Below are 24,025 nucleotides of genomic sequence, written 5' to 3' on the forward strand. Positions count from 1 at the left end.
ATAAATAAATTATACAGTCCTGGTCCCAAAACCAGTCCTTGTAGGATTCTACTGCTCCCTTCTCTGCGTTGCAAGAATTATCTATTCGTTCCTACTTTCTGTTGCCGGCCAATTTAACCAACTTTCAATCAGTAAGAGAAGACATCCTATTAACCTATGATTGCTAGGCTTACTCAAAAGACTTTGGTGAGGTACCTTGTCAAAAACCCTTTGGAAGTCAACGCATGTAATGTGTACCAAATCACCTTTATCCATGTGGTCATTAATCAGTTCAAAGAATTCCAAATGGAAGTCCTGCCACACAAACCATTTGGGGTTCTTCGAACAGATTAATGACCACATGGATAAAGGTGGTTTGGTAGAAGCCGTGGCCCCCGGCTGACACTTTCACCCCAGCCCATCCTACCATACAATCCCCAAAATAGTATTTTCCCTTTTTCTTTTACATTCTCTGCTGTTTGGCTTTTGTAATTCCCTCCCATTTTTGAATGCTTGAGATTATATGGGGGGGCCTTCTCCAAGGTAACAGGTTAGGGTTTTGATCTACACTTAGGAGAAAGGCCCTAGATAGATATAAGAGCAGTATAAGCTTCTCCAGGGACTTAGGGGTACCCTTGTCCCGGGCTAACAATGGCGGTCAATGGGGGGCCAAAATGTCGGGCTGCATGGCCCTCCCAGACTGCACTAGATCATGGGCCAAGCAAAGTACTGCAGTTGCTTGCTAGCAGCCTGCAGTCGTCTTAGCCACGCCTAATTCTGGATCTGTAGCCTCTCTGGGCCAGTCCCAATCTATCTGGGGACAAGCCACCAGAGTCGGCATGGAAGCTCCGCCTCCCTTTTTTGACTCCAGCGTGCCTTGCCTTCCTTCTTCTCCTTCTCTCAGCGACATGTGGTCGAGGTTGTACTAAACCTCCTGAGTGACTGTAGCAGCTACAAGGGGCTGGGAGAGGTGAGAGAAGGCCCGAGGAAGCAAGCAGCGGCAGCAGCAGGCACAAGGCACGCGGACAAAAAAGCAAGCAGGCCCGGCCGGCCTTCGAACCTGCCAGTGCTGACCCAACAGCCTGTGTCCCTCCTAGTCGCAGCCACAGAAGCAGGTTTGTTTTTCATCCGTCGGCTCCATTGCCTCCCCTCCCCTGGTATAAATAAACTGGCCTTAGAAGAGGCTTTAGGAAGGAGGCAGGAGAAAGAAGGGGTTGTTGCTGGCTGGGTGCTGAGGCAAGGCATTCACTGCACTTCTGCGGGGATGCGGCTCACTTCACACAGCCTCCCCGCTCTGGAGTAGAGACAGGGCTGGGCGGCACGCCATCTGCTGGGCTGTGAGGTGCTTCAGCCCTTTCCCAGCTTAGAGGCTTGAATAGGTGGGCATGGAGGGACTCCAGTCCTTGCAGGGCTTGTTGCTTCTCCTCGAGGGAGGTTTGTTTAGTTTTCCTGTGGCCCATTGCCCTCCCCTGGCATAACGACTCACTAAGGCCTTAGAAGAGGCTGAGGAGGGGAGAAAGCATGGGGTTGCTGCTGGCTGGGAGCCGAGGTTTCTATTCACCTCGTGCACTCTGGAGATGCGCCGCCCACAGCCTCCTGTTCTGAGCAGAGAACAAGCTGGCGCACCAGCTGGGCTGGCCAGTGCTGCTTCTCACCGCCGGCTGGGCTTGGCTGGGAGAGTAGGGGGGGGGTGGCAAGCAGACTAAATAATAGCCTGAGTCAGCTCCCTCCTTGTATTTAGAAGCGCCTAAATAGGCGGGAAATGGGAGGGGGACTCCAGTCCTTGCAGGGCTTGTTGCTTCTCCACCAGGAAGGTTTGTTTAGTTGTCCTCGCTGGCCTAATTGCTCCCTCCTCCCCCTGGCATAACAAAGGGCCTTACAAGAGGCTTAGGAAGGGAGTGAGGGAGAAAGCAGGGGGTTGCATGCTGGCTGGGTGCTGGAGGTGCCACTTGACCTCATGCACTTGCGGGGGGAGAGGGATGCTGCCGCCTCACACGGCCTCCCGTTCTGAGCAGAGAACTAGTGGGCGGCAGCGCCTCGGGCGGGCTGGGCCTTGGCTGGGAGAGGACTGGGTGAGTAGGACGGGGGTGCGGGGCGCGGGGTGCATGCGGGGTGCATGCAAATGGCCCAGGGGTGGGGGGCTTAGGATGGCCTGGCCAGCTCCCTCCCTTTTATTTAGAGGCTCTGGGCCAAATAGGCTGGGAATGGGAGGGGGGACTCCAGTCCTAGCAGCGCTTGCTGGTTCTCCACCAGGAAGGTTTGTTTAGTTTTCCTCCGTGGGTCTATCGCTTCCTCCCGCCCCAACAGGTGCCTGGAGCCTCCTTCCTGTGGCTGGTGCCAGGCACTTGTGGAGCAGTAGTGGTTGGCGCGGGTGCAGGTGGGTGATGCAGGAACCCCAAGGAAAACTTCAGGGGTGGTGGGGATGCCTGCTCCCAGCCTTATGAAGGAGGGGCTGGGACAAGGAAGGACCAAAGTCCCGGCAGGGGAAGTTGGCAGCCGGGAATCCATGGACACACAGGCTGGCAAGGTTCCCACCCTGTACCAAACTAGGAGTCTTCCTAGGGGGGCACTTTGTAGGGGGGGGGACACCCTGCTAGGAGGGGGGCCCAGACAGGCACAGTGAGACAGCCAGAGATTGCCTTTGGCTACTGATCCCCAACATATCCTGTTTAAAAAATTCAAATAGTGAAGTGCTTAAAAATTACTTGGATGGAACTGTAGGCGTCTCTTCACCTCTTCCCCAGCCACCTTCTTTTCCCAGCCCTCCTTGTAGGAGAGAAGCCCCAGCAGCCCCCAGGTGAGGGGGTTGCTGGCTTGAGTAACTCTCCTTTCCAAGGAGGCTGCCCAGCTGGTTGGGAAAGATCCAGCTGTTAAAAAATTAGAATCCCACCACTGCTTCTTCCCATTCCCAGCCCCACAATGAGGTTTAGGAGGTCAGGAAAGTGTGTACTACCAAAGATCTACTCAGCATGATTGGAATCTCTAGTTTTATAACTCTGCAAAGAATAAGTCTATTTGGAGGGGGGGGTGTTAATGAAAGCTGAGAATTCAGAGACTGGTGGCAAAAGGATTTTTAGAACTTCAAGTGCACACTTTTGGAATACAAATTAAAGAGAACATTCCATTGAGTTGCAACTGACTCATGACAATCCTTTGCATGGAGCATTCCAGGCAAGAAACAGAGGTGGTAAGCTATTGCATTCCTCTGCATAGCAACCTGGTATTCCTTGGTAGTCTCCCTCCCATCCAAGTAGTGACCATGTAAGGACCCTACTTAGTTCTAAGTCCTGACAACCTTGAACCCAACTGGGCTAATTCAGGATGGTGTGATAGCAATAATAGCAACAGCCAATGTTTTTAAAAAAGCACTCTAGTGATACTGCACCAGAGGAAGCGGGAATGCTTGGGAAATAATGGGTGACTCCTCTGGGATGCAGTCACAGATAATTAAATCTCAGATTAATCAGTTACCACAATAAATGCTGTGTGTGTGTGTGTCTGTGGGGGGGGGGGGGGTGACTCTGTGCGTGCCCACAGAGAGGGCTCTGAGTGCCACCTCTGGCACCTCGCTTACAGGGTTCTAACCACTGCTATACAGAGTTCCTCCAACCCAAGCCCATGGACCACTGTATAATTTGTGCCTGGCAAGGAAGGTGGTGGTGGTGGACACCATCTCATCCCGACAGCTGGAGTAGAGCTTCGTCTGGGGGTGATTTTTGAGAGATTTACATGCTTAATACCCACTTGCACTGGCTGGGAGCTGTTTCTCTAGCTAACAACCCACCCTCATAGGGCTGGTGTGAGGACAATGTTCAGGGAAAGACATTTGATTGGGGAGAGAGCCATGTATGTTATGCTGGGGCTGGGATGTGTTTTGTGAGAGATGACATCTGACATTCGTTAAGCAAAATGTTTTGCTGGGGGTGACGGTGAGAGATTTACATGCTTACTTGCACTGCCTGGCTTGGAGGGATGTGGCAGCTACTTTCCCTTCTGCCTAGGGACGACTGCTGTAGTAAAACATTTTGAAAGCATTTTGAAAAAATTGTCTAAATGTTTGATTTTTGCTGAGTGGTATAGACTATTGCTGTGTTGGGGCATGTTCTATGGTGATTTAGAAATGACCTGGTGCAAAAAATCATTGTTTGGTTGTGGGGGGGGGGGGAATGGCCACCCACACGGGGGTGGGGGCGCCAAACTCAAGTTTTGTCCCCGGGCTCCAGTCTACCTAGCTACACCTCTGTATAAGAGTAGATTTAGATTTATATATATGCCTTTAATGGCATATATATAAATTACACAATGGAAATTAAAATTGGCTGGTAAAAAAATTAAAAAAAACACGCATCAGGAGAGCTGGAATATTAAGCCACTGAATTGGGTTTGAGTCTGCTAAGCATTTGGATATAAGAGTAGTGAGGGGCCTGCATGATTCACAGGGTGGATCTCATCCCCGCACTCAGCAGCAACCCCTGATCCACCCTTCCCCTGTCCACCACACCACTGCCTCCACCCACCTGACTCACACAATGGCAGCAGTGGCTCCCACTCCTCCGCCACCCCCCCCACCAGCAGTGCTGCTGCTTCTGTCCACTGAGTTCATAGGCTGCAATTCCTACCCCTTTGCCCCCCTCCTCCTATCCGTCATGCTCATGTGGCAGAAACTCCCAACTCTCCCACTGTCCTCCTCCTCCCACCTATCTGCAGTGCTGCCAACTTCACCTGTACGGCTCATGCAGCAGCTGAAGCTCCCCCTCTTCCTCTTCTGCCCACCCGCCTGCCTGAAAATGGCGGCCAAGATCTCACGTCCTTTCCCTCAGTATTTAAATCAATATTTATCTTCACCAGTTTCTCGATATATATTAATACAGTTGTCCAAAAAATTTTCACTTCTGCACATTCTATCCACATATGGCTATAATATGCCTCTTGGTCTCCACAGTGCCAGCATTTAGAACTAAGTCCTTTTATCATATATGCTAGTTGTTTTGGTGTTCTATACCATTTTAATATCACTTTTCTTTCTAACTCCATATATTTCTCAATCTTTATATTTTTCCAACTGTCCATTAATTTTTCAGTATTACCAGTGTCTAGAAATCCTTCCTTCTCCCATTTTTGTTTCAATGTTCTTATCATGAATTCCTTATCATCTACCATATGTTTGTATATGTGTCCCAAAATTTTCCCTTTGTGTTTTCCATATAGTTCCAGACATTTCGACATCATACATTCTGCTTTTATCTGTGAAACCTTTATCCTTTCCCAAATGCCTCTCAAAACCAACCAGTTCTCATTTCCTCCTATCTCTATAAAATTTTGTAATGTCATAATTTCTCCTCCTTCCCTAAACAAATTTGCCACAATTTGAATTCCTTTTCTTTTCAATATTTTTATCACTTTTTTTCACATCCTTTCCCTCAAATCTTAAAACATTTTTTTCTTTTTGGTATTTTTCTGGAAGCCTTGCGGCTCGAAGAAAAATACCCCTGTCTTTATGCCAAATAAAGGCTAAATCAAAATGAAAAATACCCCTGTCTGTACCAGGTCCTATTAAAGCCAGGCATTTTGAAAGGAAAAAGAGGTAACAGTTGAGTATATTACATGCTCCTATTTCACCCGTATCAACACATCATGAAATCTGTCAGCAAAGCTGTAAAAATCATACATTCATTGTTAAGAGCAAGTACAGGCAATATCTTCAAAAACCATGGAGTGTATCTGTGCCCGGTTTACCTTATTGAGTTCTTCTATTCTACGTATCAAATATGGGTTACTTGAAGAGTTTTCAAAGTAGACATAATCTGTAAAAAAAAAACATTTTTTTCATGAGGCACAAGTTTGTTACAGCTCAAGGACAAAAATATAGTGCTTTTTTTTACACACATACCCTCTGGCAGACATCATCCTATTTCCCTTGTAGTCAGGGAATTTGCTTTGCCATCATTACCAAACACCACTGTCACATCATTATCCTTATTCCAAAACCTCCACACCATCTGACCACATTCACACAGTACATTTGACCTCCTGAAATGGACACTCTTCCCACACCTGTATAGCTTTAGCCCCTTTTAGCCAAGGACAATATTGCACAGTCAGCATCGATGAAAACTGGAAGCTGAGTGTCATAATGGAAGCATACAAGTGACGTTCTTGTAGCATGCACATGTCTCCCACACCGTATAGTTAATGCAGAGAATGCACGTATCAACATAGGAATTGCCTTTAAGAACCATTGCAATATAGAAACAAACGTGTTGCAGGGTTGTGGTGACTACAAGAAGGGACAATTAAATCTCGTCTCTGAAGAAAAAGTATTGGTAGTGATATAGCTTAGCACAATTTCAGATTTCAATTGTTTTAAAAAGGAGAAATTGGCACATATCCATATTTGATGGAAAAGACTGCTATGAGCATGGGAGAAGGGAATCAATTATGCTTTGACAGTTCTGTTTTTATTTTACTTAATATTTCAAATCTGTTTCCTGCCACATCCCAAGGATTTAAGGTAGGCTCACCCGTAATGGTTGTTCTTTGAGTGGCCTGCAATTTTTAATGAATATGCAACTTCCAAGACAATGTAGAGCACGAGCCAAGAAATTGAGGCCTGCTTTCCTCAACAGGAGATTTGTGATCAACCATGCATGCTTCGTGGGACACAGTGAACACTCTTTCCATTCACCTGCTCCACAACTGCTGCACATACGTCACAAAATCCACAAAGAGTCTGAAGTAGATGGACTATGTAATATGGATGTACAGTGTTTCCTAGTATGTATCTTTGTGCCAGCTATGCACATCTAATCAAAGGATGAACATGCTCAGATACATAACCCCCGATGTGCAGACCAAGCCCAGCACTTCAACTCCAATACTCTTCCCTCGGGTATGGGAAGTTTCTTGATGAATCTGAGACCAGGGAGTATAGAGAGATCAGAATGGATATTTAAGCGTTTCCTTGGGCGGAAGGGATTCCTCCCATGGAGCACAACTTTCTCATTTGGGAGAAGCAGCTGGCGTGCTCTCTGTTCTCTCCCTGCCATCCTCTTCTCTTTCCTTGTGGGTCTTACTCTCTGTTCTGGTCAGGGGAAGGGGTGGCATGCAAGGGGAGGGGAGGGGAGGGTGTGCAGAATTATTCCAAAACCTTGGAAAATCTGAATGGATATTCTGATCTTATTTTGCACATCCCAGGAAGTCTCTTTCAGATCACAGACACTGCAGGAAACTTTCCAGGCAAGAAGGGAGGCAGGGGTCAGAATGCAAATGTCTGACACACACACACACACGCCCAAAACTTCTCTGATGTCTCCAGTGGGATGGGTGCAGCAGAAATTCCTCCACTTCCAGGGAAAGTTCAGAGTGACAGCTCTCTCTGGAGGCATAGAAAGTTTTATAGTACATCCATCCTCTGCAACAGACTGCGCACAACACAGGTCTCTTTGCTCTGCCCCTACCATCCTCTTCCTCTTCCATCTGCAGTGCAAAGTAGCACCCACAGTGGACGCAGGCAAGCCTCTGTCCTTTCTTCACCCACCTGGCTCTCAGATGCTGCACACTGGGCAAAGAGGAGAGGATGGCAGGGAGAGAACAGAGAGCATGTTAGCTGCTTCTTCCAAAGGCTGCAGCAGGAGGGGCACAAAGGAGAAAGTTGTGCTCCATGGGAGGAATCGCTTCTGCCCAAGGGAACGCTCAGCTGTATCCAAGCCCTTGGAGGTTTGCTGAAGATGGGTGACCACTAAGGGCCTGGTAGCATATCCATTCCTTCTCATTTTTACTAGGGTTTTGCTAGCCTGAGAACTCAAATGCTCAGGATGTCCAAAAAAATGGTACTCTGATAGTTTCATTTGCTAGTGCTGCGAATGAAGCCACACATAATCTCTTAGACTCACGGCCCTCCAGATGTTATGGACGACAGTTCCCATCATCCCCTGCATGCTGGCAGGGGATGATGGGAAACTGTAGTCCATAACATCTGGAGGGCTGCGAGTTTGACACCTATGTGAGAAACAGCAACGGCACACACAGAACAACCTGCAATATGTTGGGACGTGGGGAGCAAGTATCAAAGAATGAATGTGCTGTGGTGTGGTTCAAATCAACCCTCTGGGTCTCATCCATGAAGAAAGATGTTGCTGTTAAGAGTTCAATGGTCAGCAGTGAGGGGAAACTGCAAGGATCAGTTTTATCTCCCATGCTGTTTAATAAGAACATACAAAGCACTATGCTGGATCAGACTAGCAGCCCATCTAGTTCAGCAACTTGTTTCACACTGGGGCCAACAAACAGGGCACAGAAATCAGTCTTCGCCTTATGGCATCCCACTGGTCACATCCCTCCACGGTCCTTTTATTCCTACTCTCTGTTTAACCTTCTTTATCTATCAAAGTCCCCATCCTCTTATCCCAGAACTGCTAAGGTTATTCAGAAGTCTTCGGTGAAGTCCAAGTACATAATCGCCCTTATCCACTGAATCAAAGCATTGCTCTAACTAGGTCAGTAGAGAGAGAGTCCACTATGACTGGCAAGCTCCAAAGATTCAGTTTCCTTCCCAGGCCTACTCTGCTTCCCAATATTCCTTTCAGTGGTACTTTCTGCAATATTCCTTTCAGTGGCACGGTTCACGCTCTGCTGTGAGCGATGGTTCCCATTCACCGACTTGAGGAGGAGAAAAATCGAATTAAATTTCACACTGGCTGTCATTTCCATTTCTGCCATCACAAAACACATTTCAAATGTTTCCAAAACTTATGCTGGTTCTAATTATACTACTAGAGAGTGAGTGAGCAGAGCACATCTGCATGCACACCAATGGGAGGTGGTCCCCTGGTGTAGATGTACATGTGTATTAGAAAGAAAAGGTGATGAGGGGGTATGCTTCACGGGTAAATGTAGCCATGAGTGAGCAAGCATGCACTTTGTGATGGGACATACAGACTCCTTGCATGAACAAGTTCCTGTGGCAGGCAGGATACATTAAAGTCATGCAGAAAGGAAAGAACTTCTGTGTTTTTGAGGGGAAGAGACAGAAGTGCTGCCATATGATATGAGAAAGAACAAGGCCATGTATTCAACAGTGTACGTAATGAACCTGTATACACATGAGAAAGAAGTGCTGTTTATTAAAGTACATAGGGATTCACATCCATCAAGTTATCTGTCTCTATTCCCCATTTACAAGATTTGTGGATGTTTTCAACAAGTATACAAACATATTTTACATCATTGTCGGTATCCAGCTTGTCTTCATTCTTTGATTAATTCATTAATTCTTTTGAAATCAGTGGTAGCAGTGAACAATTGTTTGGCCATCGAGTCAGAACTGTGCTCCTCAGATTTTGATACTTCTACCAGGGGTTTGTAACCTGTGGCTCTCCAGATGTTCATGGACTACAATTCCCATCTGCCCCTGCCAGCATGGCCAATTGGCCATGCTGGCAGGGTTTGATGGGAATTGTAGTCCATGAACATCTGGAGAGCCACAGGTTGCAGACAATCCTTCTCGCAATATGGTTATTATTTACCTCGCCACTTTTTGTGTCTTTTGAAAGCCATATTTTGCCTCCAAACCAGATGTGTGAGAGGGACTCTGAGCACGCATGGCAGGGAAGACATAAAACCAAGATACAACCACGACTATGACTTGGTTGTCATTCTGAAACTGGGCCGTAGACACTCAACCTAACATCCAGGGGATATGAAGATAACCTCACTGCATGTACTGATAATACTTCACATGAATTCAAGAACACATAAATGTCAGATGCTATACAAATGCCATGAAGTTCAATTCTGACACCTCTTTCCCCTTTCCCTATCTTGCTGGCTCATGATTCTGTAATTCCATAATGTCACCTGCATGTTCAGGAAATATTGATGTTAAATAATGACATTACTTTTGTGTGCTTTAAATCTAAATGTTTAATTCTGAAAACCAACGTCTTAAGAACATAAGAAAGAGCCTGCTGGATCAGACCAGAATCCATCTAGTCCAGCACTCTGCTACTCACAGTGGCCCACCAGGTGCCTTTGGGAGCTCACATGCAGGATGTGAAAGTAATGGCCTTCTGCTGCTGCTCCCGAGCACCAGGTCTGCTAAGGCATTTACAATCTCAGATCAAGGAGGATCAAGATTGGTAGCCATAGATCGACTTCTCCTCCATAAATCTGTCCAAGCCCCTTTTACAGCTATCCAGGTTAGTGGCCATCACTACCTCCTGTGACAGCATATTCCAATTCCAGTCTTGCCATTTTTAACTGAAACTATCAAGCACACAGTGCTATCCAGGTTTAATAAAAAGTAACTATTCAAACATTATCAGATCAAATGGGCAGACCTCTTCTTGGTCTGTATGTAAATTATCTATATCTTGTTTTTTTAGAGAAACTTTTCCAAAGTGACACACATTGAAAGAGAGAGAAGTGCTGCCCTCAAGCTCACAGACTTCTCAAGGGGGGCCATCCTATGCACACTTACCCAGGACCAAATTGCACTGAAGTCAAAGGGATTTAATTCTGAGTTAGAACTGCAGACGACTACTCCCAAGGGGAAAAAGTGACAGCATCAGAACAAAAGCAAACATGTATCCAACGGGGCCAAAGCTGATTTTCGCCCAGTTGGACAAACAGGAATGAATGAAATTTAAATAAAACCCAGTCCGTTAGAAAGTCCCCTTCTGAGCATGTTTACTCACAGATGCTGGATTTATCTGCTGCTCTGTTCCCTTCTACCTGACCAGCACATTAGCATTGTGCCCCCTCCTATATCTTCCCACAACCAATCTTACTTTCAGCATCCCATCAAGCAGCATTCTGTCAAACTTAAGTGCAAGCGTGAAACGAAATGCACGGGACAAGTGTGCAGTTTGGGCATTTTTGCACCCCCATCCCAGTGCCCGACGCATCAAAGTATTATTAAATATTATGCAGCATCACCTGCCAAGAAAGAGGCTGTGGCTAAAAGCCCAAGGAAAAATAAGCACAATATGCAAGAGTCCATCCCGTTCTCTGCTTGCACAGAAGCTAAGGCAAGCACCTCCACTACAAAACATGCACATTTCTCTTTCCTTAAAGGAAGGCTGTGGGGTTTTTTTTGTTTTTAAGCCTACAGCCGCATTACAGCACTACTGTGGTGCGTGTCTAATAATTACGGCAAAAGTGGTATTTTGTCCCCGAAGCCCCCTGCTCTCAAAGACACTCATCGCCTCAGGAACGTGTTTCACGTTTTTGGCGCCCCTGTTTTGCAAGGACCGAAGTGAGAGAAAAATAAGCACGATGCACAAGAGTGGAGCCTGTTCTTGGCTTGCACAGAAAGGAAGGGAAGCACCAATGAGAAAAAAACATGCACATCTCTCTTTCCTTAAAGAAAGGCTGTGTGGGGGTTTTTTTTTTAAATCTCAGAGCCGCATTACAGCACCACTGTGGCGATTGTCTAATAATGATGGCAAAAAATTGTCTTTTTTTTTTCCTCCTGCGCCCCCAAAATGAGTGCCTGCTCTCACAGACAACCACAGCCTCAGAAATGGGTTTCTCCATCATTTAGGAGCACCTGTATTGCAAGGACCAAAAGTGAGAGAAAAATAAGTAGCCTCCATGGAGTGAGGAAAAGAAAGCTGTAAAAAAACAAGTAAAAATAAAGCAGCACAAGGCGACGTTTCCTTCAGCCACGGAGCCCTGTGAAATAATTATGACACAAAAAATAACATTTTTTTTCCTTTGAGCCCCCAAACGAGTGCCTGGTCTCAGACAGACACAGGGACGTGTTTCTCCATCATCCAGGCGCCCCTGTTTTGCAAGGACCACACTGAGAGGGAAATAAAGTAGCCTCCGTGGAGTGAGGGAAGAAAGCTGTGCAAAGTCAAAAGCAGCAGCAGGCGACATTTCGCTCAGCCACAAACCCCTCGGCTGAGGGGAGAGCCGAAGCCCCCCGCCAAATGCAGGCCTAGCGCGGCCCCCAGCCCCAGCCCAGCCCGGCGCGCATCCCTGGAAAGGCCGACCTCCTGGGGGGCGCCCTGGAACAAAAGGGCCACCCCCGGCCTGAGGAGGAGAGGAAGGCGGCGGCGGGGAGGGACGGAGGGAGGCCGGCCAAGATGCCGCCCTCCTCCCCTCCCAGGCGGCGCCGGCCCGGCCCCTCGCCGCCACCCGAAGCCCCTCGCCCAGCAGCCCGGGCCTCCCGCGTCCCCTCGCCCCCATCGAGGCCCGCGCGCCCCCCAGCAACGCCGCTTCCGCCGGGAGGAGCGAGCAAGGAGCCCTCACCTCCAACCCGGTACATGTTGGCCGCCATGGCCAGGCCGAGTGAGGGGCGAAGCGCGGGAAGATCCCGCCGCCACCTCCTCCTCCTCCGCCGCCGTCTCTGGATGCGCTGGAAAATGGAGGCCGGAGGGGAGGAGACAAGGCGGCGAGGAAAGGGAGGAGAAGGAGCCGGCTGGCCGAATTAAGATGCGCGGTGGGCGGGAGGCCTGGCGGGGACGGCGTCGGGAGGGCGCTCAGGCCCCGCCACAGCCCCGGGGTCCGGCCGGCGGAGCTGCTTCCATCCGGCTGGGGAATGGCCGGCCGCCCCCCCCTCCACAGGTGGGACCGGTTGTCTCACAGGCTCCTTATGGATTTGCCCCGAAATGCCACAAAGCCCCTGTCATATTAGCGAGGGATTCCGCACAACACATTTACAACGAGTTGCGGTCGTTATGAATGGACTCGTTGTCCCTCCAGGGAGAAAAACATCAAGCCCCTTCCGCACACGCAAAATAATGCGTTTTCAAGCCACTTTCACAACTGTTTGCAAGTGGATTTTGCTATTCCGCACAGCTTCAAAGAGCACTGGAAGCAGTTTGAAAGTGCATTATTCTGCATGTGCGGAATGAGTTTGAGGTACATGCCCCAAAAATTCTTCCATCCCATCGTAAACCTGGCTAGGCTGTATCTGATCTCCAGGTGGCAAACAAAAAAATAATTTTCCAGGAGGAAATGGCTGCTTTGAAGACTGGCATTATAGGCCACTGAACTCCCTCTGCAGGCTCCATTCTTAAGTCTCCAGGAATTTCCCAGTCTAGAGTTGGCAACCCTTTTGTGTCCACAGTATCGTGGTAATCTGTGCATTGAGTGTCCCAATATTCAGCATCAAGTTATACATCACAGACATGCCCATGGGTTGCTCCAGACAAAACATGGATCAGGTCCTTCATGGCGTTTTCATGATGCAAACAGTTGATACTTGGCAATTTGTACATTGATTGCATCACTGTCCATCATGCATTTGTTACCCGCTGCCAGGGTAGCCATTAACGCTGCTGAACTGAAGCAGTACCAACTGGGGCGGCAGCGAAACCTGGCCAGGCAAGAAGAGAGGGATTCCCAATGGAAATAAGGACAGACACAAGAATCTTGAAGCAGGAACACTTTACTAGACACAAACGCGCCAAACAAGGCACATGCAGCACAATTTATAGAGGAGAAATCCAAACATACAGGAGGAGGGTAAATAATAAAAAGTCTATTTTCTCATTGGTGGGAGGCAGATCCAGGGGTGGTCTTCTCTGCTGTGGGTGATCTCATAGGTATGGGTGATCTCATATCGCAGTGGTGGCGAACCTATGGCACGCGTGCCAGAGGTGGCACTTAAAGCCCTCTTTGTGGGCACGCATGCTGTCGCCCTAGTTTGGCCACTCAGCAGTGGCATAGCGCCAAGGGGGTGAGGGGTGCACTGGGTACGCGCCCCTGTGGGGCATGGCAGGGGCATTCCAGGGGCGTAATGGGGGTGTTTTGGAGTGTTCCAGGGACATTCTAGGGCAGGGCAGGGGCAGACGGGGGCTTGGCAGGGGCACAAGGCGCATGTGTGCCCGGGGCACAGTTTCCCCTTGCTCCGCCCCTGGCATTCGGTCTCCAGCTATTACACTTGATCTCTAGGTGTCCCAGGTGGGATTATAACTACCATGTTCCCCTATTTCACAAGGGCCCCTTCCGCACACGCAAAATAATGCGTTTTCAAACCACTTTCACAACTGTTTGCAAGTGGATTTTGCCATTCCGCACAGCTTCAAAGAGCACTGAAAGCAGTTTGAAAGTGCATTATTTTGCATGTGCGGAATGAGCCAAGGCCAATCAAAAAGGCTTTATCATCCATCCATGGGAGAGGCATTTCCCACTGTGTCTCCATTGGACCAATATCCACCTTTTTAGAAGAGGAGGAGGAGTTTGGATTTATATCCCCCCTTTCTCTCCTGCAGGAGACTCAAAGGGGTTTACAATCTCCTTTCCCTTCCCCACTCACAACAAACACCCTGTTAGTTAGGTGGGGCTGAGAGAGCTCCGAGAAGCTGTGACTAGCCCAAGGTCACCCAGCTGGCGTGTGTGGGAGTGTACAGGCTAATCTGAATTCCCCAGATAAGCCTCCACAGCTCAGGTGGCAGAGCGGGGAATCAAACCCGGTTCCTCCAAATTAGATATATGAGCTCTTAACCTCCTACACCACTGCTGAATATTCAGGTGACTGAATATATTTTCCTTCTTACTCCCCTTGGTTTCCTTCCTGCAGAAGCGAACAATGGCTATACTGCCCAATGGCCTTACTGAAAAGACCCACCGCAATAAGGATATTGTATCAGGATTCTTGAAATTCTGCTGAAATGTTGTACCACTGAAGCAATTATGCAAAGTTCTTCCTTCAGCTTCCTTGGATTAAATCTGCATGTGTGACTGCTCTATTTTTAGCTAAAAGGTATTTATCATCTCAGTAATGTAAGCTCTACTCCCAAGGTATTTTGAAGCACAAAGGATAAAAACTAACTGCAAAGCAAAACACAGAATCAGACTTTCCAATTCAGTTTATTAGTGATGCATTAGTATCATAAAATATTTCATAAAGTTGTATACATTGCCGTTTATTGCAAAAGTGTTATTTACATTTACCATCTTAAATACAACAGACGAACTGATAGCTGCTACCAAGAGGCAACATTCCTCCTTCATTTGACAGTGAATGAAAATGAGCAATGACCTTTACAGCCTCAGGACAGACCAACCTCACCAGGTGCTTCTTGGGCTATGCTGCCAGGTATAGCATCCTTCCTGCTCTTCTAAAGGTATGACCAAATCTCCTGCTGCTCAAGAAGTCTAGGATTCAACTCCTATGCAGTTATTTGTTTCCTATTCTTGCCCATGAGAATTACTAATTTACAACCTATTTTGAGTGCAAGTTTAGAGGCAAAAGGTAACGGAGGAATCCCAGAAGCACCCACAAATTTGGGAGGTGACAACGGCCAACAGCATTCCCCCAGTCTTAATTTATTTAGCATAAGCAAAGTCCCTGTCAGTACTAGATTTGTTACAAAAGAATTTAACCCCACATAATTAGAAAGCTTGCCTTCCTTGCCCCTGGTAAGAACTTTGGCTGAAACGAACACCTGCAGCAATAAGGCAAAAAAAAACAACAACAACCCCAAAACATTAAAAGGTGCTTCATCAAAACTTGGCTTCTACACATATTAACTGTTGGCAAACCATGTGGGGGTATAACATTAAACCCCCAGGATGGCTGCAGGACTTGTATTCTGGCGTGTGATCAATCTAAGGCCCCTTCCGCACAGGCAAAATAATGTGTTTTCAAACCACTTTCACAACTGTTTGCAAGTGGATTTTGCTATTCCACGCAGCTTCAAAGAGCACTGAAGCCAGTTTGAAAGTGCATTATTCTGCATGTGCGGAATGAGCCTAATTCTGGTTTATAAATTCTGAAGAACATGTCAGTGTAGTGAGTAAGCACGTACAGGTTGTTTTGAATTGCCATATACATCTGAACACCACAACCACTTGCAAGATCCCAGGTTCCTGACGAGAAAATGATTACACTCCTAAGGAGATACAGGGCCCTCCCAAATAGCTCGTAAGGTTGCAGGTGAGCTTAGCTGATCCTGAACTAGGAGTGATAATAGCCGCTTCCTATTAGAAGGGGCAACCTTAGGAGACAGGAACATAAGAAAGAGCCTGCTGGATCAGACCAGAGTCCACCTAGTCCAGCACTCTGCTACTCGCAGTGGCCCATCAGGTGCCTTTGGGAACTGACATGCAGGATGTGAAAGCAATGGCCTTCTGCTGCTGCTGCTCCCGAGCACCTGGTCTGCTAAGGCATTTGCAATCTCAGATCAAGGAAAGAAGAGCTCGGCAGGTTTTCGCACTTGCCCACTGCAGACCACTTGCAAATTCACTTGTAAGATGCTGTCCAGGGCAAGAACAAAGGGAAACTGACCAGCTTGTGAAGAACTTTTTTTTTTACCTTACAAGAGGGAATGACATGCTTATCGTACTGCCCAAGTAGATTTTTTCCCCACTAAACTCCTCATACAGGCACTTTTGTGCTATATTTGCATCATGTACAAAATTACGATTCACTAGGAGTATATCAGGACTGAATCTTTGCCGTCGTTACAGTGAACTGTACTGCTATTTCAGCATTCAGAAAAATACCCCTGCAGAACTCCAATAGCAGAAGTCCTTGAAAACGAACAGGTTTTCCTTTATCAAAGCAAATGAGAATTTCCACGTAGGTTGCCCTGCCTTCAAAGTTGTAGAGTTTCGATAATACAGACAACAAACATAGAAAGATCCAGTTAAAATATAGGTACCGATACTTCAGTCTGCATCTGTTGGCTCAATAAGACATTGCTCAGTACTCCAAGTGAACAGTTTGTATGTCGCTCCTGGCAAGAACTGCTTAGCTTAATTTGGTTCTTGTTGTGAAATCCACGAGATCGGAAGCCACATCGCTGGATGGTACTATGGCATCACTAATGGTTGCCTCCCAAGCACATGGATAGTGGAGACAACTCAGTCTGGAGCAAGGAACAACACAAAGGTCTGTTGCTAAACAACGTAGGAGGAGGAACATCATCCATCTCTATCACAACAATTTCAAAAGGTTGTCAATAATTGCAGTGCCTCAAAATTTTCTGCAGAGAACAAATTTGAATCTCTGGTTCCAGAAGTACAGATGCTCTCAAGGTTCACTCAGCAGAAAGCAATGAGATGTAAACAGTCATCAGGAATTATAGAAATCATAAGAACATGTAAGAACATCAGAAGAGCCTACATGGACTACCAGTGGTCCACCTAGTCCAGGCACCCTGTTTCACACAGTGGCCAACTAGCAGGGCATAAAGGCCAAGGGTTTCCCCAATGCTACTTCCCAGCACCGGTATTTAGTCACCATGGCTAACAGATATGCTACAGTTGGCTCTAAGTACAGTGATCAGAAGTACACAAAAGAACATGATTTATGTTGCCAAGAATATTGCAAGTATCTGTAAAAAACCATATCAAAGAATTGACCTGCACATATGAGAACAAGTGGACCTGAGGACCACAAAGTCAACAACAGATAACATGTGCTTTGACCGTGATTCTTGGGTCACAGAGTGCTAAGTGGTGTAAGGTATCTGGGGGACCCCTAATTCAAGGCCCTTCTCAATGCTGCCACATCCATCTTTCCATCCTAAAAGTCAAAGGCACAAGTACAGAATGAAGGAGACTTGGCTCGGCAACTTTTCATGCGGGAAGGAGCAAGGTGTCTTTCAGCCCCCTCCGAGGCCCTGGCTCAAAAGGGTTTCAGATGAGGCCAAAGCACCACAGCGGCAGATGTCTGAAGTTATGCCATTGCATCTGGAGGGACTCAGGAGTCTTGGTGTGCTGGTGCCATGCTAATGCTGTGACAATGAGGTCACTATGGGAGGCATACGCAGCTCAGACGTTAAGGACAATGGTCTTGCCATGCACACTCAAGAACACAGAGACTCACACTTTAGTGGTGGGAAATGAACCTCTAGTACCACACTAGAAAACACTTCGCACGGATGCCCAAGGGAGAGAATAAGCTTTGTCACTGCATTTGCCAAACACTGTTTCTCCCTGCCTGCCGCAAGTACCCCCACTGTTTATTCCCCTAAAAACCCTGTCTCCCTCAACAGTTGATAGGAGCATGTACAGTGCCGAGATGCGAGCTGCTGTTTTTCGTTCTGGGGTGAGTGATTAGAAAACCACTCCCAAGTATCTGAGAGGTGTCTGCTAAGTCATCCGGTCAGGTTCGCTTAATTTCACATCACCGGAGCCTCTGTGCTTAACACACCGCAGGCGGCTATCATCGAGTAGGAAGGCAGATTTCCATGACCGGGCCTTATGGTTAGGGTGCAGGGAGCTGTTTCTTTCTGAAAGGACTTAATCAAACAGGAACACCAACTTCCAGAAGCGGAAGCAAAGAGGCAATCCTCAGACATGGCGCACAACACACGGGAGTGGCTTTGCCGAGGTTTTCCACAGCACTCGCTTTTCAAAAGGGAGATGAGCGGTCAACTGATGCCTCCAGCCCACAGACCCTGTTTTATCCGGTACAAGGAAGGACAAGCTGTGTGGGGCCTCTGACAGGTCAGCCTGTACAGGTCCCCAATTCACAACAAAGCATGGCCATCCTGATGTCTGGGAATGACGTTGCAATGCCTGCCGTTCCAGCTCTTGTCACTCTTGCGGCTCGTGCCAGATGGCCATAGCCATCATATATGGCAGCTAGCTTTGGCTCATTCCGCACATGCAGAATAATGCACTTTCAAACTGCTTTCAGTGCTCTTTGAAGCTGTGTGGAATAGCAAGATCCACTTGCAAACAGTTGTGAAAGTGGTTTGAAAACGCATTATTTTGCATGTGCGGAAGGGGCCTTTGTTTCTGGATCTCTGGTGGCTTGCCTTCAGACCACTGGCCTGCATACCAGCCTCCCCAAACACCTCCCTCAACAGCGTGGCACTGAAGTGTAGAGCCCTCAAAGTCTGAAACTTGCAGCAGCTGACCTGATCTGCTCTACCCAAGGGGTAGCTCTCAGCAAGCTGGACATTTCAAAGCGAATGAAGAGTTGTCAGCCCCTAACAGTTTTTGACTGTCGATTACAGGGAAATTAGTCTACACAGAGCTAGATAATTACTGAACAGTAGGAAAAACTAAGTTTGAATAGGCTGGGCTTTAACGAGATCATAAACGGAGGTGAAGACTCTCTGGGGCCAGGTGGGAAAGGCTCCCGCAAGCATTCTGAGTTCTGAACGCCCTGTTATCCCTCTCCAACCTGCCTTGTATTTAGAGACCCACATTATGATATTTTACAGCAAGAGGTGTGCATTTCATATTCGTTGGGGATGTCTTCTTTTAGGATTCCTTGCACAGTCTGGGCAAGTCAAAGGGAACTTGGACGTATCCTTCAAAGCACCCACCCCCCACCCCCAAAACAAGATTCATACAGTGTGCAAGAAGAGCAACGGTAGAGTACAGGGAAGATGGTTAATGTGCAGCATTTATATGAATGGAAGACAATCCTGCTTTAAAAAATAGTTATACACAGTAGTTCATTACTGTACATAGTTGTAACCTCTATGCAGATCTAAGATGCCTTCTTTTTTTTTCTTGATGGCACATTTGGAAACAAACCCAGTCTTACGGTCAGGTAAACAGGGTGCTCCAAACTAATGAGGAAATAAAACGGAAGGAATGCAGTACCTGGATGGTGGTCTGTGCTTTGGTGTACTGATATGGATGCCACTGTGAAAGACACCTGAATAGAAAGCTGGACACCAGCTACTTTTGCCTGGACCTACTTTTTGGCAATGTAATGTTGTAAAAGCATTACGAATGGTATTTCACATTTAGTGGTCAAAGTTGTACCGAAAAGTTAGTTGAGTGCAAACTCCATCGGGTGGATCTTTTTATGGGTTTTAGTTGGACGTCTAGACACAGGACGGGCTTGCAGCTGTTGTTAAGTGCCGTTTCCCCTTGCAGCCAACTGAAAAACGAGCAGGAAAGGGATTGAGCGGCAATCCAAACGCATCTGTAAGGGATTTCACGAGAGCACTAACAGTTGGCACTCAGGTGGTGTTGCTGGCAAAATGGTTCTCCGAACGCAGCCACGTTAAAATTTGGAATGCCCAAAAATGCAGATGGGGAAGTGCTTGACATGAGAGGACCACTGTGCTGCTAGCTGGAAGAATTTCACGTCATTCCATTCCACGCCGTCAATCCAGACTGCAACAAGAGACAGAAAAAAGGGAGGCGGTTAAGGTATGGACCACAGCTGGTGATTTTGGGGCTAAGGAGCTTCCTCCAGGACAATTTCTCTCCCTCCGAAAGCTCATATATGTTTTACAAAGGTAGGTGATGTAACTTATCCCTCGCAACATGAGTACCGAGATTCTTTGGTACCACTTAGCAGCCCAGTGGGTGGACCAAGCGACAGAGAGCTCTCACATGTGGAAAGGAAACATGATGTTAGGGGGTTACACTCTGGGGTGGCCAACCTATGGTGCTCCAGTTGTCCATGGACTACAATTCCCATCAGCCCCTTCCAGTATGGCCAATTGGCCATACTGGCAGGGGCTGATGGGAATTGTAGTCCATGAACAACTGGAGCACCATAGGTTGGCCACCCCTACATCAACAAAAATTAATCTCCAGAACTGATGATACAAGGATGAGCAAACTTCCCCCTTTGACTCTTTGTTGTATGTGCCTGGTGTGTTCCATTTGGACATGTGATCAGTGGCTGGTTTTTATATTTTCCACCAACCTCCATTTTTGCTGCTTCTTCTCAAGATGTATCTATTTAGAACTGTTATAATTCAGCATTTCATCCAGGCAACTGGGCCCCAAGGTGGATAACAGATTAAAAACAACATGCATTACAAAAGTGTATGACCTCAAACCATTACAACTGCCCACAGAACTCTGACAAACAACATTCCAAAGAGACCCCGGACCCAAAGAACAAAAAGGACTACAGAAGCCATCAAGACACTCCAACGAATGTTTATACGGTGCAGCACTTTACACTTAGTCCCTGTTTAGCTTCATTTTATTTCCTGGGGGCATCCTATCCAAGTCCAGCTGTATCCTATGTCTTCCCTGCAAGGTATCAGCTACCCCACCCAGTTTAGTATCATCTGCAAACTTGATAAGCACAGTCTGAATTCCCTCATCTATGTTATTAATACAGATGTTATACAGCACCTGGCCCCAAACAGAACTCTGAGACACCCTTCTCACCTCTCTCCAAGATAATGGGGAACTACAAACGATCACCCTTTGTGTACGATCTACCTAGATCTTAATTTACCTAACAGTAATGGGGTTTATTCCATATCTTGTCAACTTCTCAACAAGAACATCATGGGGCACCATGTCAAGAGCTTTATTCAAATCCAAACAGACCACATCCACAGAATTCCCCATATCCACTAAACTAGTAACTGTCTCAAAAAAAGAGAACAGATTGGTCTGACACGGCTTGTTCCTAAGAAAAAGCTGTGCTGAGGTTGAACAATCACACTGTCTTTCTCCAAACATTCATTGTCAAACTTACTGGCTTACAATTTCCTGGATCTTTTTTCCCCCTTTATTTTAAAAAAAAAGGTACAATGTTAGCCTTTCCCTAGTCCCCCAGTGCTACCTCTGTCTTCCAAGTATTTTCAAAAATTAAAGACAGAGCTTCTAAGGGGAAATTCAACAAATCCTTCAGCATCCTAGGTCTGAAGGACCTGTATAAATTCAAAGCAACCAGGTGCTTGCTTTACTGATTCTAAATCTATGCCAATAAAGGCTTGCTTCTTCTACTGATTCTAAATGAAAATCCCTTTACATAATCATCCCCACCCTTCTGTATATTAGTTCCTCTACAGGAACAAACCAAAATAAAATAAGAATTCTCTAGCATAAACTTTCATGAGTCAGAGCTCACCCCATCATGTGAATAAACTGTACATCAATAAGGCTATTGAAGTGATACTGAAGGCAGCAAACACCAGAAAAGCAGGAAGGGGAGGGAAGATTTTGTAGAGAATGGCCATTTCAAAACAAGATCTAATTAAAACAGTAGCCAATTCATTCAGACGTGGTCAGGACCATTCTTAACTGCTGACAGACATAAAAGGTGGAATGAATATAAAAGCTGATCTAGGATAGTTCAGGGTGACACGTGAGAAGCAGACCGACCTAATTTGTTTATATAATTATCATCTTCAAGGGGTGGGATATACAAAATATTGACACCTATAAGGAGTGGGGAATCCAAAGTCCTTGTGAAGGTCGGGGTCAGGAGGGAAGAGATGGTGTTATACTTCTTGAGGAATTCAGTAAGCAATTTCATGTTGGATTCTCCCTTTGAAGTCCTTTTGTATGAGAGTAGTGACTTCCCAATTCCCAATAGAATGCCCTGGAATTTTAAACTGTTCACCCACTGGTTTTGTTGTTAAAGCCCTGGGGGGGGGGGGGGAATGAACTGTTTATTCACTGGTGGGCAAGTGGGAATCGAAAGCACCCGAGTGGAGCTGGAGGTAAGTCTTTGTCCCTTTCTTTCACAGATACCCCCTTAAAAGTCAGAGCTTGCATGAAGTATGAGCCTCTGGTGTGAACTGGAGGGCAAGAACCAAAGGGCTCGTGGCTTTTGGCTCTTGACCTGTGGGTTCATGGCCAATGAACAAGCCAACTAAACAGACTAAATTAAAAATGAAATATGTCCCTTCAGGAAGACTGTAAAACAATGACATTGCTCACAGAGAGCTGTGGCTATGGATAATCTACCAATACTATGGAGTAATACCACTAAAATCAGGGGACTAGAAGGAACTCAGGGGGGAGAGGAAATCCCAATCCCTGCTGGTTCCCATTTCCTCTTGCACCCTTTTTCTGCCCCCCCCCCCCGTCCTACTGCCCAGTGGCGTTCCTGCCTAGGGACAGGGGGTACCCTTTGTCCCCGGGCGCCCCCCATTTGGTCACGTGGGGGGGGGGGCGCCAACATTTCAAGGTTGTTTGTGTGTTTTTAAATTTTTAAGTGTTTTTCACGTTCCGGCCTGCAGGGGGCGCATTTTTAAAGCTAGCAGCATCAAAATTTCAGGGAACCATCCAGAGACTGTCCTGATGATACCACCCAAATTTGGTGAGGTTTGGTTCAGGGGAAGCAAAGTTATGTGGACCCCCCCAAAGGGTGCCCCATCCCCATTGTTTTCAATGGGAGCTAACCTGAGATGGGGCTACCCATTTGAGGGACCATAACTTTGGTCCCCCTGAACATAACTTCACCAAACATGGGAGTACATCATAAGAATAATCTAACAGATGATACCCTGAAAATTTGGTGTCACTAGCTTTAAAAATACACCCCTTCCAGGCACCCCAAGACATTTCCCTAAGATTCTTTGTTTTGCAGTGACTTTGCTCCATTGTAGCCAATGGGGAATTTCTTGAATGTGTAGGCAGGCTGCACATTTTTGAAGATAGAGGCACCAGACTTTCAGGGTGGCTCCAGGAGGGCCTCCCTGGTGGCCAATAGCATCAAGGTTTGGAGACCTTTTAGCTGCTGGGGGTTCAATTTTTATGGGCCCCCAAAAGGCTTATTTTGTTTCCCCGGGCCTCCTGCACATGAAAGCCTGTGGGCTGAGTTCCCTCTCAGAACTCTCTCAACTCTCCCCTCCTGCCCACTCCAGAAGCTAAAGCTCACCCAAGCTTGGATGCTATTACTCAAAAAAGCCTCTTGGAGCCACTTTGAAAGTCTTGGCGAAGATATTAAAAAAATGTGCAGCCTGCCCTCAGAAATTCTACAAATGGGAGCAAAGTCACTTCAAAATTCTAAAGAATCTTGGGCAAATGTCTTAGGGTGCCTGAAGGGATGTATTTTAAAGCTGAAGTGACACCAAATTTTCAGGGTATCATCCATAACTTTGCTGCCCCTGAACCAAACATCGCCAAACTTCGGTGGTATCATACTGGAGCAGTCTCTTTGGATGATGCCCTCTGAAATCATGGTGCCACCTAGCTTTAAAAAATCACCGCTCCCTGCAGGCCTGAAAAAAAACACCAAGAAATACCCCCCCCCAAACCCAAATACCTTGCATTCACAGCATTTGTTCATATTTGGGCAGGGACATAATCAGACAATTTTTGTCCGAATGTGCCCAAATTTGCCCAGATTCCAGCCGAATATGACTGTGCATTTGTTTCCATCTGAATCTCCAACCCCCTCAAAAGTGATGCTGTT

General features: G+C 46.9%; 2 protein-coding genes across 5 annotated transcripts in view; both read right to left on the bottom strand.

The window, feature by feature from the left end:
* The window catches only part of LOC125443482 (metastasis-associated protein MTA1-like), a 93,021-nt gene extending 80,502 nt beyond the window's left edge, over window positions 1–12,519 (bottom strand). Inside the window, 2 exon segments of the mRNA XM_048515629.1 lie at window positions 5,716–5,783; window positions 12,235–12,519. Of these exon segments, the coding sequence (XP_048371586.1) occupies window positions 5,716–5,783; window positions 12,235–12,262 (96 nt within the window). The 5' untranslated portion in view covers window positions 12,263–12,519.
* Window positions 12,520–15,686: 3,167 nt separating this feature from the next.
* The window catches only part of LOC125443478 (phosphofurin acidic cluster sorting protein 2-like), an 84,465-nt gene continuing 76,126 nt past the window's right edge, over window positions 15,687–24,025 (bottom strand). For all 4 annotated transcript variants that reach the window (XM_048515621.1, XM_048515619.1, XM_048515623.1 and 1 more), the window contains one exon: window positions 15,687–20,022. In XM_048515621.1, the coding sequence (XP_048371578.1) occupies window positions 19,910–20,022 (113 nt within the window). In that variant the 3' untranslated portion in view covers window positions 15,687–19,909. The remainder of the gene's footprint in view (window positions 20,023–24,025) is intronic.

Source organism: Sphaerodactylus townsendi, linkage group LG14 (genome assembly GCF_021028975.2).
Source record: "Sphaerodactylus townsendi isolate TG3544 linkage group LG14, MPM_Stown_v2.3, whole genome shotgun sequence".
Lineage (NCBI taxonomy): Eukaryota > Metazoa > Chordata > Lepidosauria > Squamata > Sphaerodactylidae > Sphaerodactylus > Sphaerodactylus townsendi.